General features: G+C 42.4%; 2 protein-coding genes across 2 annotated transcripts; one reads left to right on the forward strand and one right to left on the reverse strand.

The window, feature by feature from the left end:
* Positions 1 to 3,080: 3,080 nt before the first annotated feature.
* Positions 3,081 to 7,004, reverse strand: LOC123728991 (uncharacterized). The gene is made up of 5 exons (XM_045702128.2): positions 6,144 to 7,004; positions 5,343 to 5,451; positions 4,284 to 4,403; positions 4,020 to 4,098; positions 3,081 to 3,928 (listed from the first exon to the last, which is right to left on the reverse strand). Exons 1-5 carry the CDS (start codon positions 6,290 to 6,292, stop codon positions 3,837 to 3,839), a joined length of 549 nt encoding a protein of 182 aa, XP_045558084.1. The 5' UTR covers positions 6,293 to 7,004; the 3' UTR covers positions 3,081 to 3,836.
* An 89-nt stretch (positions 7,005 to 7,093) lies between these two features.
* Positions 7,094 to 20,550, forward strand: LOC106578523 (STEAP family member 1B). The gene is made up of 6 exons (XM_014157423.3): positions 7,094 to 7,335; positions 9,681 to 9,799; positions 10,477 to 10,834; positions 14,054 to 14,220; positions 19,012 to 19,176; positions 19,478 to 20,550. Exons 2-6 carry the CDS (start codon positions 9,689 to 9,691, stop codon positions 19,739 to 19,741), a joined length of 1,065 nt encoding a protein of 354 aa, XP_014012898.1. The 5' UTR covers positions 7,094 to 7,335; positions 9,681 to 9,688; the 3' UTR covers positions 19,742 to 20,550.
* Positions 20,551 to 20,740: the final 190 nt, after the last annotated feature.

Here is a 20,740-nt window from a genome sequence, read left to right on the forward strand (position 1 = left end):
TTCTTGGTGACTATGGTACCAGCTGCCTTGAGATCATTGACAAGATCCTCCCATGTAGTTCTGGGCTGATTCCTCACCATTCTCATGATCATTGCAACTCCACGAGGTGAGATCTTGCATGGAGCCCCAGGCCGAGGGTGATTGCCAGTTCTTTTGTGTTTCTTCCATTTGCGAATAATCGCAACAACTGTTGTCACCTTCTCACCAAGCTGCTTGGCGATGGTCTTGTAGCCCATTCCAGCCTTGTGTAGGTCTACAATCTTGTCCCTGACATCCTTGGAGAGCTCTTTGGTCTTGGCCATGGCGGAGAGTTTGGAATCTGATTGATTGATTGCTTCTTTGGACAGGTGTCTTTTATACAGGTAACAAGCTGAGATTAGGAGCACTCCCTTTAAGAGTGTGCTCCTAATCTCAGCTCGTTACCTGTATAAAAGACACCTGGGAGCCAGAAATCTTTCTGATTGAGAGTGGGTCAAATACTTATTTCCCTCATTAAAATGCAAATCAATGTATAACATTTTTGACATGCTGTCAAGATTCCCACCGAAGGTGGCGCCCCCTCCTGCTCGGGTGGCGCTCGATGGTCGTCGTCACCGGCCTACTAGCTGCCACTGATTCCCTTTTTGTTTTCCCCCTTTCTGTTATTGTTTGCACCTGTTCTTAGTGGGGGTGATTAGCGGGGCTATATGAGCTAGCTGGCCCGCCTGCTCTTTGTGCGGGATTGTTTATCTGTTGTATGCTTGTGTACACGCTGGTTGTGTTTTTGCGCTAGTGCGTTGGTTTTGCGCCGACTGTGTTTTCCCCTGTGTTTGGGGCACTTTGTTTTGTGTGCGCTCTCATCGCTGTTTGGGGTGGCTTGTGTTTTTCGCCATTTGGCCCATTAAAAGTCACTACCCTGTATTCGCTGCTTCCTGCGTTTGATTCCTCACCCACGACGCCCGAGCATTACCCATGCATTGTTCTGGATTTTTTGTTGTTATTCTGTCTCTCACTGTTCAAATAAACCTACCATTAAAATTATAGACTGATCATTTCTTTTTCAGTGGGCAAACGTACAAAATCAGCATGGGATCCCCTCACTGTACATATATACACACACACACATATATACACACACACACACACATATACATATATATATATATATATATATATATATATATATATATATATATACACACACACAGAAGCCGTCACAGTATGAATGTGGTGATCTGAGACAGGGTGATCCTTAGTGCTAGTGACTGGGTCACATGGTCATATGTAACGGAACCCTCCCACTCTAGAACCATACTAGCTCCATTCTCCACTCCTCCACTGAGCTAATGTTCTGTCACAGCTAATGAGAGTGGTGGAACCAGAGTGATGGATCCGCTCTGGCATCTCCTCACAGAGAACTAGCCTACACTCAGTGTGGTGGAGATAGAGATCTCTGCTGCTTAGACTCCTATAGGGATGTGTTGTGTGTAAATGTGTATAATACAGAGAGACACATTCGCTAATTACTATTAGCTTGTGTCATGTTAGGTCCTTTCTTACTTTGAGCCAACAGTTTGTCAAAGAAACCTAGTTCTCTTCATATACTGTAAAACATTATGCATCAACTATATTTAATTGTGAATTACACCAAAACAAATCCTAACAGTTTAACCATTAAGGCAAGGTGGTCTGCGGGCTACAGTCCACAACAATAACACTGCCTTGTATAAAGCGAGCAGACACTTTTTACAAGGTTGGTTCCCTTCCGGCTAGAGGGGACAGCCTGTTTTGTCCTTGAGATCCTGTACTCAGCATAGCTCTCATACTCTCAATGGTGATTTATAGATGGTATTGTTGTGCTTCTCAATATTGTTCAATACACAGCCTGTGATTACCTTGTCCCCCTGCCACCCCGGACCTTGTCAAGGCTTCCTTCCAAATGGCACCCTATTCCCTATGTAGTGCAATACTTTTGATCAGGGCCCATAGGGCTCTCGTCAAAATGTGTGCACTATATGTCATTTCGGACATAGTCCCTGTCTCAGATGTCTGCCTGGTGCTATAAGGCCCCTGATGGCCCTGGGGCCCCTTGACAAAATCATTGGTTTGGGCAGAATTTTGATAGCTTGGAATCCAAACTGATATGCTCTGTTTTAATGAAATTGAGCATATCAGTTTAGATTCCAGGCTATGATTTTTTGGGGTCTTTCAGTTTTAATAAGAGGGAATTCAACACTGTTTGTGTTATGTGGGCAGGAAAGGGGATGCACTGTCATGGGCCTGTCCTGTCTAACCATATAAAGCACCCGTTGAAAGGGAGGTAAGGGCACATACAACCACATACGCATGAAGCCATGCACACAGCATAGGATCATATGCACTCCAAAATACTGATGCCACAGGGAAGAAGTCGTAATACATCCTTTTTCCAAAAAACATAGTGAACGAGAGTTTGGCCATGCTTTCAAAATATCTGTAACTTGACACGCCTAAAACAAAAACTATTTTCATGTGTTACAACATACATGTTAAATAAACAGCTGTTAAATTGGACTGGATGGAATGAAGTGGAACAGCATTCATCCACATTTGGATGGAGGACAGGACGGAGCCAATGCTAACTGTCAGATGGACATAAAACTGTCAATTAAAAATGATCTTTCAGAGCCTATCCATTTTGAAGTCAGTTCCACGACCACTATCCCAATTTAAGCCCTGATATTACCGTAGTGTAAGTGTTAGTTGAAGAGCTATTTCAATTCAATCATTATATTGGATAACATATTCACAGAAAATAATAGTCTACTTACTATCAGAATTAAACAATTCGTTGATCTCTTTGAGCACCCATCATTCGGTTATGTTACACTTCTTCAGAAAGCAGGGAAATCTATGCCTTTAAGCTGTGAAGCGTGGTGGCTCGTATGTGCTGGAAAAATGAAGTATCAAAGCAATAGCCTTTATGCAATGCCTGCTCTCTTCCTAGCCCACTTTCTCTATCCATAGTGAAATGCATACACCTTTTCTTTGAAATATTGGAATTGCTGTGGTTTAATGATAATAAAAGTCAATTTGTGCAGATAACCGTAACAAGACAAAGGAGCTTGCAGACACTGCCACCTATTGGCAAGAGAGGAAAGCTATCTGGCTAAACTAAAGCATAGATTGTCTAACTCCCAAATGGCACCCTATACCTATAAAGTGCACCCTGTGGGCCTATGTCAAAACTAGTGCACTATATAGGGAATACGCTGACATTTGGGATACAGCCATAGACATTGATGTCCGTGGCAAAGTGTCTTCTAGCAGTGATCTGAAAAGCCTTCGCTGTGATGGATGGCAAAGCCCAGCTGACCATATTGCTGTGCTAATAAAAACCTGCCCTGCAATTCACATAGCTCACTGTGGTTTTTTTACCCCGGCACCATTGCTTTTAAGAGGAAAACTGGTTTAGGTGTCAAAAAGAACGATGCCCCTCCTCAGACCACGACTCACCTCAGAGGTATAGAATGAAAGGAGAGCTATATTTACAACTAAGTTTTCGCCCAGCTTGAGACAGCAGGAAAGACCTTACAGATGAAACTTTTACCCCACTACTCCTTACTTGAACGTTTTGACTTCATTGCAAGATGGGCAGTTACCGTACAATAACAATGATTTTAATCAAAATGTAAAAAATAACAAGGATAAAAAGATACAGCATAATAATTAAAGATCAAATAAAAAAGAAGACCTTGAAAAAAACAAAAGCAGTGTGTGTATAAAATACGGTGCTGCTAACACTATCAAATGATGAGGAACGATCTGATGGTGAGCAAGCTGTCACCGTGCAATATTAACCATGGGCCATCATGGTGTCAGTATACAGTGCAGTCAGCAGAAGATCGCTGGGTACACAGGAAGTCACTTGTTATCTCTTTGCATCCAGGGGCGTCTGTAAGGCCACTTCCTGTTTTAATTACAAGGAGAACAATTAGTGACAACATTTTATAATTCATGTGCAGATGATCCTATATATGTATTGGAGTTAACCATCTCACCTTCCATGAGATTATAGAGGTTGCAGTAGTTTGTGCCGTGATCTCTAATGGCATACCAGCTCTCTGAGACAGACATGGCCTGCAGAGAAAGAATGGCTCTGGTTAGAAGTGTTTAAGACCTGAAACATGTTACTGTAGTGTTAGCTGCAGATAACCCACGAAAAAAGATGTGATCCCTAAATAGGCCTACACATTATATTATTGTCCTTATATGTCATATGGATGTATAGAAGTGACGACAGGATCAGAGAATATCCCTCCTACCGAGACGTGACAGTGGGTGAAGAACTCAAAGGAGACCAGACGGAACGTCAGGTCATCGACAGACTTCTTAAATGGTGTGGTGTGTTTGGCTGCTATGAAGTGGATAGAGGCTGCCTGGAGCTGGGGAGCAGAGAGAAAGAGATAAACAGAAAGAGATAAACAGAAAGAGATAAAGAGAAAGAGAGAGAGAGAGAGAGAGAGAGAGAGAGAGAGAGAGAGAGAGAGAGAGAGAGAGAGAGAAGACGGTCATAGTCTGTAGTCAGAAATATGCAACACACATAGGGTTGTAAAACTACCAGTATTTTATCAAAGTTACTGGAATTTTCTCTCATTTTGGTAATTAACAGGTAATCTATGGCAATCTATGGTAACTTTGGCAATTTATACTTAAATAACTGAAAATATATATTCATATAAAATATGAATTCAAGAGAAAACAGCTAAATTCATTTTAAAAAGCATCTAAACAACAATTACATAATTTCCAATTAACTCTGCAACTTTTCCAACAATTTACTTTTTTGACAACTGCCACTAGTTTGGCACCAAAACATTTACAACAATCACATATAGACAGAGTAAATAAAGTTGAGTAAAAATATAAAGGATAATTCATGGTGAAACCCTCACATTAAACACCAACGGTATTCCCTAAGTTGATTGAATATATTTAGGTCACATGCGGTTGGTGGCACCTTAATTGGGGAGAACGGGCTCGTGGTAATGACGGGAGCGGAATCAGTGGAATGGTATCAAATACAGCTAACACACGGTTTCAAGTTGTTTGATGCCATTCCATTTGCTCCGTTCTGGCCATTATTATGAGCCGTTCTCCCCTCAGCAGCCTTCACTGATTTAGGATAATGTTTTAAAGCTTTGTTACAATGTTTTATATTAAAATCATCTCAATTTATGATTTTATATATTTTACATGTTTTGAAAATTCCATAAAAGGCTTGAACGTTTCAACTTTGAAAGTTACCAGTAATATACTCTTCGTTTGCAACACACACAAGTAATTATACGATATAAAAACACACAAACACACATACACCATACCTTGTAGAGGCACCTCTGTCCCCCCATCGCACAGCTGGACATGGTCCTCCACTGCTTGATCTGAGTGACCAGACCTTCATAGACCTGTCTACAGGGGATCCCAAAGTACCTGTAGTAGGACCCAGAACATAGAAACACATCGATGACAGGGCTTAATACTTAGTCTCGTCGGGCCATCAGCTTGTCTAGTTGAGAAGCCTGGGCCCCGAGGCTACTCATTACTAGTATCCACCACAGTCATTTCAGGTAAAATGGTACTGGCACCATCTTGTGGATACAGAGGGTAGTGTTCAACTGGGCCTAACAGAACTGCTAATTAAATTAACAAGTGGTTGTAATAAATCAGCACTATGTAAAGTTATTGATTTTTATTTGGAGCCATTTTGCACAGAGAGCTATAATAAATGATTAGTCATCATGAGGGGAATGTCCATGAGATCATATGTTTGTATTTATTTTATTTAACTAGGCAAGTCAGTTAAGAACAAATTCTTATTTACAATGACAGCCCACCCCGGACAAACCCTAACAACGCTGAGCCAATTGTGCGCCGCCCTATGGGACTCCCAATCACAGCCGGTTGAGATACAGCCTGGAATCGAACCAGGGTCTGTAATAACACCTCTAGCAGTGCCTTAGACCGCTGCGCCACTCGGGTATGGGTCAGACCATAAAACAGCAAGAGTGAACAACAGCAACAATTTGTTTTTAAAACAACCAGCACAGTAAAAACAGCACGCACCATCTGGTCAAAACATAGACATATAGTCATAGCATAGTAATGGTCAAACAGTAGCTTACCATTCTACTTTGCATTGTGCATGGAGCGGTCCTGCGGATATGATCTTGAGATTTGAGGTCCCAAAAACTAGAGCCACCGAAAGGATCCACCCTGTCAAATGCATCTTGTGAAAAGTAATATTTTTTGAAGCAGTATCCAAGTAACACATTCACAACACCAACAACAAAGTTCTGAGGCCTGTTTTGGGAGACGGATAGAAAATCACAGGATGGTCATGTGCGTTAGGAGGAAAGGAAACAGCCTAAATTCAATTAACTTTAGAAAAAAAATCCATCATTCTACAGAGCAGAGACAGAGCTACAGAGGACAAGACTAGAGAGACATCTATGGGTCATTGAAATGAAAGCATCCACTGTGAACTTGTGAAATTGTAAACTGCTTCATCAATGAACATACATTACAGCCATACATTCCAGGCACGTGCATGTTCAGGGTTCAATAATGAATTGGAGACTCTCCAAAAAGGAGAGAAAAACGTTATTTAAAGTTGTTGTAAGAGGATAAATCGGACATTCAAGATACAGTGTGGTTGTTGAAAGCTTTTTTGTTGTTGCAAATAAAATCACATTTTTATATTGGTTAACTCAGTCTTTAGAATAGAATATAACTTATTTGATCGCTAGAGGTGTCTGTATGTGTTCGTTGCTCATGTTTGCCCATGTCTTCTAGAAATAACTAAATATTACAGAAAAAAAAGAGTAGTGTAGTCCACAGTAGGCTACAGACAATCCTTCCTGTATCGTTCACGAGGACACACCATTCAAAAGTGTGGCTGTGATTTGTATCCGAGACCCGCCCCGAAAAGTCGTATTAACTCCGCCTCACGGGCGTACTTACCTATCCTTGTCCAGAGGTGTGTAATAGATCACGCCCCTTCCAAATCCAACTTCCAATCCGTGGACAGAATTTGCCAGACCCCCTCCTTGCCGCGGTCCTTTCACTACAGAACGCTCAATGCCCCACGTCCGCATCATTTTGAAGGCACGTAGGTTGTGGAGCTTTTAAATAGATGTAGTCCGAGCCGCGAGCTCGTCGAGGACTGAACACTTCTCTTCATAATATAAACGAGCCCCGTGTCCTCCACGCGTGTTGAGAGTTGTTCACGCAGTGCGCAGTTTCCCCCACAACTTTCATCCCTTTGGACCCGTCCATCGGCAGGATAAATATTTGTACAGATGACCTAAACTTCCAGTAAGTCACTGACATAACACACATACAATAGGTTGACAGATTGTCCACATTTATGGCATTGTTTGCTTTTACTAATGCTATTTGCGCATATGTTCTCTGGTAAGGATTTTATAGACACTTAAAAAAAAAGTTACAACAACGAAATCTTCAAGTAAACCAATAAAACATTTATACAGGTATCACATTTCCATATTTGCTTTCTACTTTAGTAGGCTACACTGCACTATACTAGGCTACAAATGTAATACTGTTTTTCTTCCTATTCTATTTCTGTCACAATTATGTTATTGTGTTACATTTTGCCAGTCCTGTTTTTTTAATCCTCGGGTATTAATGGTTTCGGTTTAATGCCGTGGGAATAGAAGTCATGTGGATTCTGCTCTCAGATCTCGAGTTCTTCACATTCCATTTTGGGAATTAAACCCAGGAGAGTTTGATTGGAACAGGCTAATTATTCATAGATTTCACGTCCGTCACATTTTTTTATAGTCTTTAGCAATTGAGTTTTAAGAGTATTTATTGCGCCTACCTAGCTCAAATTAAAACAAGAATATAGAGTCCATAAAGTGACCATTCAATTTAAAAAATACCGGATTGACAATTTGTAGGTGCAACAGTTTTTTTTAATTTTTTTTATAACATGTATAATGTATCGCTTTCACTTGCACATTTCCGTCAGTTAAGAAACAACGATGTGCTGCTACCTTCTTTTTTTGTAACATTTCTGACAAAACGAACTTTTTTTTTGTTGCTGAAACTCAAGAGTTCTAACACCAAGTCGGTTGCGCGATAACAACACAGCTGCTTGCCCCACGCTGCCAGTCTTAAGTGTTTGCGAACAACTTAGGCTACTGTATATAGATCGCTACATTGTGGTATTCAAGCTGAGGTTAACCAATACATGCAAACCGATATTTTGATTATCTAGGTAGTTAACTAGCTACAAAGTCTAGCAAACACCAGTCAGCTGTAAACTAGCTAACAAACAGGCAAATAAAGGTAGCTAGCCAATGAATGCGATTGTTTTGATTAGCTAGGTAACTAGCCAACGTTAGCGTTATACCAATCATATGAGCGCTAATGTTGGCTGGTTAGCTAACCAACAAGCGAGGAAAGCTAGCTATCTATATTTTTACAAGTAAGTTTTTTCTCGCATAAGGCTGAAGTCATCAAGGGGAAACTGCTGATGTAGACACTTGCGTATAATCGGAGCACAAATAAACTAGCGAACGTCCTTGGCTGCTATGATATCCAATTAACTTTAGCTAGCTAAGTAACCTTAGCCAACGTAAGACTAACGTTAGCTAACGTGTATGGCCAGTTCATGCACCACAATATATTATACTTTCTTACACACAACTTAACTAGTTCGTTAACATTAGTTACGTTAAGTTTAAAACCACCAATATTTGTGAAACTGCCACGCTGATCACGTAGGTAGCCAGATTTCAGACTAGACAAACACTGCAGTTAGCTATGCTATATTTCCTTGACTAAGAACATCCAAGACCACAACACAAACCGTAGCCAAGAAAACAAATTGTTTTGTTAAGAAACAGTAAATTACATACGTTGAACTGCATATAGTAAATGGTTGAATCCTAAACTAACAAGTATAAATAAAACATTAAGCTACACATTATTTTGACAGAGGCAATGAACTGTCCATTGATCAGCAAAGCAATTGATAAAACAGGACCATATTTGAAACGTGGTCCTGTTTTATCAATTACTGTGCTGATCAATGAGCTTATGTCAATATTACACAGATAAGTTAACAGTTACAGAAATCAGAAATGCAGACAGGCTCTATCAATCTGAGCTACTGTGTCCAACACACCACCACCTGTGTTTATGTTGGGTGCCTAGTGACCAAAAAAAGGATGTTATGATTTTTTTTTGCTAAATTAAAGGTTTAAGGAAATGCACCACATGCGGTACAACTCACATTATTGTGGAAGCACCTCCTCTAAGAGTATGAATTAAGCTGTTTGAATCCTAAGCAACCTGCCTACCAATAGTTTGAAGTACAGTACCAACATAGCTACTTTAGTAGGTCAAAGCTATGTGCTGGAAAACCTTGGTTGAGCATTGTGGTGCACATGTGAATTTGACTATTTTTGGCTTCAGACCAATGCCTATTCTCACTTAAAATGTAGTTTCTTGTTTTTAATAATGTTCTATTGATCAGTAAGACCACATAGTCAACTCTATAGGAGTATTAGCCAAACTATGCACTACAATTAAGAGGAACTACCAAGGGTGTTTCCAGACGTGTAATTCCAGGATGTTGAAATGCCTTAATCTATGGTGATGGCATGATGTCTCTGTTCCTGTCTGCCCAGTCTCTGAAATGATGGAGAAAAGACAAGCAGATTCACAGACCACTGTGGTGGAGGACCAAGACACATGGCAAGAGCTAGCTATAATGGACCCAGTGGACAAACCACACCTGGTACACAAGGTAAAACACACCCATTGCCCATGTCAGTGAATCAGGCTAAGCTCTCTGGTGAGTAGGAAATCATTTCCCGAGGGGAAATATGCCGTGTGAATAGGGGCCGTTGTTTAATTAAAAGTTGTCTTGCTTACCCTGTTGCTGTTATTAGTCATTTCAACTGGTTGTGACTCAGAATGTGAACCGTTTGTTTGCATTTAAGCTACCCCCACAGAAAACCAACTATATAGTCAGTTAGTTGTATGCCGGCCATACATTGCTGTAGTATTACTGTGCTTTAGAAGAGGAAGCTTATAGACACATTTCCCGGGCCATTTCCCAGAATCAGAAATCTCTTTGTTTCCCTAGCAGTGGATACGATCACATGCAACTTCAAATGCAGCTCATGACAGTTAAAAAATCCGTAATGAAATGGTTATTGTCTACAATATTACAGATGTCATCAGAGGATTGATTACATAGCAAGCCAGCGACGCAAGGTAAAATATCACAAATAGAGCTAGATAAAGCCAGAAGAATAATATACCTGTTGAACATAGCTATGGTTGTTTTCATGGTCATCACTCACTCACTGTTAAGTTTGTCAAGGTTCCGACTTTAGTGTTAGCTATTGTTCTACAGAGATTTCTGGTTGGGGAATACATGCGCATCACTCAAACGTGACGTCTCCTCTCTTCCCAAAGGCCTCCGAGGACCAGGAGGCTCTGTTATTGAACAGGGCTAAACATCCTAAACATCGCCCTCTGCTGGTCTCCTTCGCCCTGGAGGAGTTTGAGTTTCCCTCCAGCATCTGTTTAGAAGAGATGCCCCTCTTCCCCCAGTGGCACCTACCCCTCAAACTGATGGCCATCTTGATGGCGCTGACCTTCCTGTACACTTTTATGAGGGATGTGCTGCAGCCCTTTGTGTCTCAGAGCAGGAGTGACTTCTATAAGATCCCTATACTGGTGATGAATAAGACCCTGCCATGGACGGCCATATCTCTGCTTGCTCTGGTCTATCTGCCTGGGCTACTGGCTGCCCTGCTACAGCTGCACAGAGGTAGGCTACACACGCATACACATACTGTATGTATGAAGGCAGGGGGACACACACACACTCGTAGGCATGGGCACAGACACACACAAACATGCAGGCAAGCACAGACATATACATCTAAGTGTGCTCAAAGTCCTACACTTAAATTTGCCCATTGCTAAGGGCTACACGTGGTGTTTTTCCTTTGAGACTTAAGGCGTCCGCATACTTCCCAGCCGAAACAGTTCAGAAGAGTTTGTGCATATATTATGATGGCATTTTGTGACGTTTCTGTTTGTTTTGGACTTATGTTGGCTGTTCTGGCACACAACCTGTTTTCTGGAGGCAAGCCGAAGTCTACGCCCCTTCATCGATGATTGGTCAAGAGTAGAGATTCTTCAATAAAGTCTTAGTTGTCATTCACATTTTGTCGTTGAAATCCTATTTATAGTTATGAATTAGCCCAAGGTTGACTTTCCCTGCAGGAAGGTCTACTCTTGTCTGCCTGGCAGAAGAACCTCAACATATTCTGTATCATTGGGTCAACACCAACACCCTAGTCCAAAAACAAATCCCGTTTGACCTTACTACCCCCCTCCCCCCCATCCTTGTCTGACCCTTCCCCTCAATCTCCCCTCCCCCTCTTCATCTCTCTCTCTGTCCAGTCACTATTCGTAAGGGTAATTGGAGCCATGCAGTGTATAAATATAGGTTGAGGTTTCCTCAGTGCAATGTAATTGCAGGGGGTTGAAAATATGCAGCCAGCCACAATGGAAGCAAGCTTCATAGATAGGATAACACATTGGATTTTTTGGGGGTGTCGGTTTCTCTACGATAAAGGTCAATGGATCATATGAAAAGTACTGAAGTTAGTCTATATTAGGGTTCCAGTGAGAGCCAGACAGCCAGGATGTGGCAACATAGTGTCAAACCAGAGCTAGGGTGTTTGTTTTGACATGACACACATTATCTTGAGGTTCTTCTGCCAGGGAGACGAGTAGTAGATCCACCACGTAAAAACTACTTTCCCAGACAACTGTAAGCCTTTTGTAGCCTGACAGTTTGCGCCCGCATACTTCCCAGCCGAAACAGTTCGGAAGAGTTTGTGCATATATTATGATGGCATTTTGTGACGTTTCTGTTCGTTTGGACTTATTGTTGGCTGTTATGGCACACAACCTGTTTTCTGGAGGCAAGTCAAAGTCTACGCCCCTTCATCGATGATTGGTCAAGAGTAGAGATTCTTCAATAAAGTCTTAGTTGTCATTCACATTTTTTCGTTGTGAAACAATGTACCAAACATCTTAGATGTGAAATTGCACGATTAAGAGCTCCTCTGCAAAAACGTCAAAATTAATGACAGATTTTTTTTGTTATCTTAGATTCCTTCTCACTCTTTTGAGGAATAGTCTGGCTACGGCATCTCAAAATGGACAAACTATTGCTGCTTTTTTCACGTTTTTCAAGCCAAGGTCTTTTTAAAGGAGTATGCGAGCACACTCGTTCAGTTCGCCAAGCCAACTTCGGCTAGCCGCCAACCAAAGCATACTGATGCCTTTCCCCCCACACCACTGGGCCGCCAATGTGTTATGTTAATGTTACCTCTAGTGTTATTATATCAAGAGTGCCACTAAAGACCTATGGCGAGCAGAATCAACAACCTCTGCATCATGGGGCAGCAGCGTAGCCTAGTGGTTAGAGTGTTGGACTAGTAACCGAAAGGTTGCAAGTTCAAATCCCCGAGCTGACAAGGTACAAATCTGTCGTTCTGCCCCTGAACAAGGCTGTTAACCCACTGTTCCTAGGCCGTCATTGAAAATAAGAATTTGTTCTTAACTGAATTTGTTCTTACCTTTATTTAACCTTTATTCAAAACTGTTGCTTTGTGAGGTGTTAAAGTTTATACTTAGCAATTGTTATGTAAATTACATATGAACAGTTGAAATCGAAGTTTATTTGTCGTGAACACAGATTTGAAGATGTTATCACAGGTGCAGCTAAATGCTTTTTTTCTAGCTCCAACAGTACAGTAATACCTAGACATAAAACAAATTAAAACACAATACACACACAAAATAAAAATCCAAACAAGCGTTTACATTTTCTAGATACTCTTATCCAGAGCAACGTACAGTAATGAGTGGACACATTTTAATATTTTGATTGTACTGGTCCCCCACAGGAATTGAACTCACAACCCTGGCGTTACAATTGCCATGCTCTACCAACTGAGCCACACCAGATGTCATAGAAGGTAGAGCAGGTCTGCCGGAGCCATGAGACACGGGTGCTGGCCTGCATAGATGGAAACTGAACATTTAAAAAGTGAATTGTCAGTGGAAATGCGCGATTAGGCCTACTACCACAAACAATTTAATTTGAAAGTCATTGGAGTGCACAGTTGTACACATACTCCCACAAATACACACTGACATGAAATCAGTGCAGTGAGACACACAGTTTGCATAAGCGCAGTCAGTGGATTTATTTACTTATTTATTTAAGTTTAGAGAATAAATGAAATCCTATTTATAGTTATGAATTAGCCCAAGGTTGTCTTTCCCTGCAGGAAGGTCTACTCTTGTCTGCCTGGCAGAAGAACCTCAACATATTGTGTATCATTGGGTCAACACCAACACCCTAGTCCAAAAAAAAATCCTGTTTGACCTTACTACCCCCCTTCCCCCCATCCTTGTCTGACCCTTCCCCTCAATCTCCCCTCCCCCTCTTCATCTCTCTCTCTGTCCAGTCACTATTCATAAGGGTAATTGGAGCCTTGCAGTGTATAAATATAGGTTGAGGTTTCCTCAGTGCAATGTAATTGTAGGGGGTTGAAAATATGCAGCCAGCCACAATGGAAGCAAGCTTCATAGATAGGATAACACATTGGATTTTTTGGGGCGTCGGTTTCTCTACAATAAAGGTCAATGGATCATATGAAAAGTACTGAAGTTAGTCTATATTAGGGTTCCAGTGAGAGCCAGACAGCCAGGATGTGGCAACATGGTGTCAAACCAGAGGTAGGGTGTTGGTTTTGACATGATGACACACGTTATCTTGAGGTTCTTCTGCCAGGGAGACGAGTAGTAGATCCACCACGTAAAAACAACTTTCCCAGACAACTGTAAGCCTTTTGTAGCCTGACAGTTTGTCAGCCATTTTAAAAATGTGTTGAGAAGCACTACTAATCCCCCCCCCCCCCCCCCCCTTTCTCTCTCTCACACACAATCATCCCTCTGTCAGGTACCAAGTACAGCAGTTTCCCAGGCTGGTTGGAGAGGTGGATGTCTATGAGGAAACAGCTGGGCCTGCTAGCTTTCTTCCTAGCAGCACTCCATGCTATCTACAGCCTCTGTTACCCTATGAGACGCTCCTACAGATACAAGCTGCTCAACTGGGCTTACCAACAGGTAGATGGCTACTGGCTAGACCAGGCTTCTTTCAAAAATCTGAAAATTGCATTTCTTTGTATAACTGTTGAGATGCGTTTTATACTATGATGAACAGAAGGCTGCTTATTTCAACAATATGGCATATATTCAAGCAAACTCAATCAATCAAATGTATTTTATAAATGACTTTTTACATCAACAATTGTCACAAAGTGCTTATACAGGTACCCAGCCTAAAACCCCAAAGAGTAAACAAGGCAGATGTAGAAGCACGGTGGCTGGGGAAAAACTACCTGGAAAGAGAAAGGGGGATACCTAGTCAGTTGTCCAACTGAATATATTCAACTGAAATGTGTCTTCCGCATTTAACCCAACCGAAAGGCAGGAACCTAAGCAGAAACCTAGAGATGGACCAGGCTCCGAGGGGTTGGCCAGTCCTCTTCTGGCTGTGCTGGGTGGAGATTATAAGGTTACGTGACCATTTAGGCTAGATCGTTCCTCAAGATGTTCAAACATTCATAGATGACCAGCAGGGTCAAATAATAATCACAGTAGATATAGAGGGTGCAACAGGTCAGCACCTCAGGAGTAAATGTCAGTTGGCTTTTCATAGCCAAGCATTGAGGTCAAGGCAGCAGGTGAAATAGAGAGAGGTAGAAATAGAGAGAGGTAGAAAGAGAGAGAGGGTTGTATATTGGTATAACATTTCATGACAGGGTAAACCAATTCTTACATGACAAATTACGGTGCCAGGTTTCTGTTGGTATTGAGGTGTGGGAGTTTTGGTATGTGCTGTATGCCGGCCAGAATAAACAGAACAACCTGATCGTTGTGTACTTTTCTCAGTATGGAATCTAATGTGAATATGAAGAACAGCTATTACTGAAAGAGAATTTTATATTGACTGTTGCTCATCCCAATGTGCCAGTTCACAATCAGGCATAGTTGTCAGATGTCACTTTGATATGTGCATGTGAAATGCTTATTTGACTGAATATACGCCATATTTATCAATCAAAAGTATTTTATGAGGCCCTTATTTACATCAACAGTTGTCACAGTGCTTATACTGATACCCAGCCTAAAATCCCAAAGAGCAAGTAATGCAGATGCAGAAGCACGGTGGCTGGGAAAAACTCCCTAGATAGGCGGGAAACCTAGGAAGAAACCTTAAGAGGAACCAGGCTCTGAGGGGTGGTCAGCTGAGCTCCCTGCCATCCAGGACCTCTATACGGTGTCGGAGGTAGGCCCTAGAAATTGTCATAGACTCAAGCCACCCAATACATAGACTGTTCTCTCTGCTACCACACGGCAAGAGGTACCAATGCACCAAGTCTGGAACCAACAGGACCCTGAACAGCTTCCACCACCAAGCCATAAAACGTTCAAATAGTTAACGAAATACAGTGCCTTGCAAAAGTATTCATGCCCCTTGGCGTTTTTCCTATTTTGTTGCATTACAACCTGTAATTTACATTTATTTTTATTTGGATTTCATGTAATGGACATACACAAAAGAGTCCAAATTGGTGAAGTGAAATGAAAAAAATAACATGTTTCAAAAAATGTAACGGAAAAGTGGTGCGTGCATATGTATTCACCCCCTTTGCTATGAAGCCCCTAAATAAGATCTGGTGCAACCAATGACATTCAAAAGTCACATAATTAGTTAAACAAAGTCCATCTGTGTGCAATCCAAGTGTCACATGATCTGTCACATGATCTCAGTACCTGTTCTGAAAGGCCCCAGAGTCTGCAGCACCACCAAGCAAGCGGGACAATGAATACCAAGGAGCTCTCCAAACAGGTCAGGGACAAAGTTGTGGAGAAGTACAGATCAGGGTTGTGTTATAAAAAAAGATCAGAAACTTTGAACATCCCACGGAGCATCATTATATCCATTATTAAAAAATTGTAAGAATATTGCACCACAACAAACCTACCAAGAGAGGGCCGCCCACCAAAACGCAAGGATCAGGCAAGGAGGGCATAAATCAGAGAGGCAACAAAGAGACCAAAGATAACCCTGAAGGAGCTGCAAAGCTCCACAGTGGAGATTGGAGTATCTGTCCATAGGACCACTTTAAGCCGTACACTCCACAGAGCTAGGCTTTACGGAAGAGTGGCCCGAAAAAAGCCGTTACTTAAAGAAAAATATAACTGAATACATTTGGTGTCCGCCAAAAGGCATGTGGGAGACTCCCCAAACATATGGAAGAAGGTACTCTGGTCAGATGAGACTAAAATGTAGCTTTTTGGCCATCAAGGAAAACGCTATGTCTGGCACAAACCCAACACCTCTCATCACCCCGAGAACACCATCCCCACAGTGAAGCATGGTGGTGGCAGCATCATGCTGTGGGGATGTTTTTCATCGGCAGGGACTGGAAAACTGGTCAGAATTGAAGGAATGATAGATGGCGCTAAATACAGGGAAATTCTTGAGGGAAACCTGTTTCAGTCTTCCAGAGATTTGAGACTGGGATGGAGGTTCACCTTCCTTCAGGACAATGACCCTAAGCATACTGATAAAGCAACACTTGAGTTGTTAAGGGGAAATATTTAAATCTCTTGGAATGACCTAGTCAAAGCCCAGACTTCAATCCAATTGAGAATCTGTGGTATTACTTAAAGATTGCTGTACACCAGCAGAACCCATCCAACTTGAAGGAGCTGAAGCAGTTTTGCCTTGAAGAATGGGCAAAGATCCCAGTGGCTAGATGTGCCAAGTTTATAGAGACATACCCCAAGAGACTTGCAGCTGTAATTGCTGCAAAAGGTAGCTCTACAAAGTATTGACTTTGGGGGGGGGGGGGGGGGGGTGAATAGTTATGCATGCTCAAGTTATGTTTTTTAGTCTTATTTCTTGTTTGTTTCACCAAAAAATAGTTTAATTTTCAAAGTGGTAGGCATTTTCTGTTTATCAAATGGTACAACCCCCCCCCCCCCCCCAAAAAATCCATGTTAATTCCAGGTTGTAAGGCAACAAAATAGGAAAAATGCCAAGGGGGTGAATAATTTCGCAAGCCACCGTAGCTACCCAGACCATCTGTATTGACCCTTTTTGCACTCTTTTAACTCATCACATATGCCGCTGATACTGTTTATTATCTATCCTGTTGCCTAGTCACTTTACCCCTACCTATATGTATATTATCTACCTCAATTACCTTGTACCCCTGCACATCGACCCGGTACTGGTACACCGTGTATATAGATGGGAATTTTGGGAAAGTTACTGGAATTTTGCAACCTTAGACAATCACAATTGGATTAATCAATCAAATGTATTTATTAAGCCCTTCTTACATCAGCTGATGTCACAAAGTGCTGTACAGAAACCCAGCCTAAAACCAGGTGTAGAAGCACGGGGGCTAGGAAAAACTCCCTAGAAAGTCCAGAACCTAGGAAGAAACCTAGAGAGGAACCAGGCTATGAGGGGTGGCCAGTCCTCTTCTGGCTGTGCCAGGTGGAGATTATAACAGAACATGGCCAAGATGTTCAAATGTTCTTAAATGACCAGCATGGTCAAATAATAATAATTACAGTAGTTGTAGAGGGTGCAACAGGTCAGCACCTCAGGAGTAAATGTTAGTTGGCTTTTCATAGCCGATCATTCAGAGTATCTCTACCGCTCCTGCTGTCTCTAGAGAGTTGAAAACAGCAGGTCTGGGACAGGTAGCACATCTGGTGAACAGGTCAGGGTTCCATAGCCGCAGGCAGAACTGTTGAAACTGGAGCAGCAGCACGACCAGGTGGACTGGGGACAGCAAGGAGTCATCAGGCCAGGTAGTCCTGAGGCATGGTCCTAGGGCTCAGGTCCTCCGAGAGAAAGAGAGGGAATTAGAGAGAGCATACCTAAATTCACACAGGACACCGGATAAGACAGGAGAAATACTCCAGATATAACAGACTGACCCTAGCCCCCCCCCCCCCCCCCCCGACACATAAACTATTGCAGCATAAATACTGGAGGCTGAGACAGGAGGGGTCGGGAGACACTGGGGCCCCGTCCGACGATACACCCGGACAGGGCCAAACAGGCAGGATATAACCCCAGCCACTTTGCCAACATAGGAAGATCACGTCAGTGACTCAACCCAATCAAGTGACACACCCCTCCTAGGGATGGCATGGAAGAGCATCAGCAAGCCAGTGACTCAGCCCCTGTAATAGGGTTTGAGGCAGAGAATCCCAGTGGAGAGAGGGGAACCGGCCAGGCAGAGACAGCAAGGGCGGTTCGTTGCTCCAGTGCCTTTCCGTTCACCTTCACAATCCTGGGACAGACTACTCTCAATCATAGGACCTACTGAAGAGATGAGTCTTCAATAAAGACTTAAAGATTGAGACCAAGTCGGTGTCTCTCACATGGATAGGCAGACCATTCCATAAAAAAATGAGCTCTATAGGAGACAGCCCTGCCTCCAGCTGTTTGCTTAGAAATTCGAGGGAAATTAAGGAGGCCTGCGTCTTGTGACCTTAGCGTACCTGTAGGTATGTACGGCAGGACCAAATCGGAGAGATGGGTAGGAGCAAGCCCATGTAATGCTTTTTAGGTTAGCAGTAAAATCTAGCAGTAAAACCACAGGAAGCCAGTGTAGAGAGGCTAGCACTGGAGTAATGTGATCACATTTTTTAGTTCTAGTCAAGATTCTAGCAGCCGTGTTTAGCATTAACTGAAGTTTATTTAGTGCTTTATCCGGGTAGCCGGAAAGTAGAGCATTGCAGTAGTCTAATGTAGAAGTGACAAAAGCATGGATACATTTTTCTGCTTCATTTTAATTTATAATATGGTAATCTCTCCATCAGGTCCAGCAGAACCAGGAGGACTCATGGGTAGCAGATGACGTGTGGCGTATGGAGATCTATGTCTCCCTGGGTATCATGGGTTTGGGTCTCCTGGCTTTATTAGCCATCTCCTCCCTTCCCTCCATTTCTGACGCCCTCAACTGGAGAGAGTTCACCTGGATGCAGGTGAATCTTTTGACCCTGAAAAATAAATAATGATGTCTGTCTGCATGTCCTTCCATCCACCCGTCTGTCTGCCTTTCTATCGATGACTTAAGTGGTCAGGGTTTCCTCTCCAGTATCAATTTCTCTGTTTGTGTCAATGACCCTGAATTTCACTGTCAGTCTGTCTGTTTGGCAGTACCCGTGGAACTGTCTCCTTGTTTACCAATTCTCCTGTTTGTCTGTCTGTCCGTCTGTCTTTTCTTAGTAGCTGTTGACAGGCCTCCTTTTTGTTTACCTATCTTCTGGTCCTTCCATCCTGCAGAGGACTCTGGGATATGCTGCCCTGGTCCTGTGTACAGCCCATGCTCTGGTCTACGGCTGGAGGAAGTGGGTGGAGCCTAAGCACTACGTGTGGTACACCCCTCCATCCTTTATCCTGGCCTCGCTCCTCCCAGCCACCGTCCTATTGGTCAAGGCTGTGCTGCTGCTGCCTTGCCTGGACCGGAGGCTGGGGCAGATTCGTCGAGGCTGGGAGAGTCCCTGCCCCCCAAGGGGAAGGGGAGTGACTGAAAAAGACTCGCTATGAAAGATGACACGTCAAAACCTGGGATGCAGCAGTGACGATTGATAAATTGTTTCAATTTTGGGATAAGGCCGGAAGCTTGGTCTCTGGACCTCAAGGAGAATCGGTGCTGGTTGATGGGCAACATAAAGTGGCCACTGTACAGTTCTACTCTTCTGCTTATTATACAGATATCTGAGGTGACATACTCTGTAGTCTACACACAGTGTGCTTACTGAATCGATGTCTTGAGAACATAACCTGGTTAAGCAGGCTGACCGCTGTGCTCATGTTTTGTTTAATTGAGATATTGCAAGATCAGACTGGTTTCACAAGGCTGCTGAGGAAGCTCAGTTCAGTTGAAGGTAAAAGTAAAACGAATGACCATCTTGTGGCATGTTTGCACCCAGTCAGGGAAACATGGAGAAGCCAAAGCCTGCTCCTCTTAGACAATTATTCTATAAGTAAGTAGTTAGTGCATAGTAATGTTATTTAATGTCAGACTAGACAATGGCTGTAGACAATCCCTGTAGACAATGTAAAATGTAGTGCACTATATAGGGAATAGGGTGCCATTTGGGAAGCAACCATTGAGAGCATCATCATAATTCCGATTTAAGTAGACCCATGATAATTTATATGAATGATTTCGAAGCTTACTTTGTGCTTGTTTTCACCTGTATTTTCTCTGGCGCTAGAATATCCATTAGAATATATTGTATTAGAATATGTTTTATCGAGACAGCAGTAAAAAGTCCTGAAATATCCCAAAATGCAGTTGAAGGTAGAGGAACCACCCTCAGTTTCACTCTGAAATAAAGATTTGAACATGAGAGTTCAACTGCTTGCCCTTTCATGACTACAGTTCACTTTTGACATTCACAATTGTTATTTTTTTTAAACACATGAGTATAGTTCTTTGTCTAACTGAGTACCAGAGTCAAAGAGGTAATTGTTTTAGATGAATGTGTCTAGCTGTACAGTGACACTCTTGTTTATAATTCCTGGTCTGTGCCCTTCCTC

The sequence above is a fragment of the Salmo salar genome, chromosome 19, assembly GCF_965601325.2.
Source record: "Salmo salar chromosome 19, fSalSal1, whole genome shotgun sequence".
Taxonomy (NCBI): domain Eukaryota; kingdom Metazoa; phylum Chordata; class Actinopteri; order Salmoniformes; family Salmonidae; genus Salmo; species Salmo salar.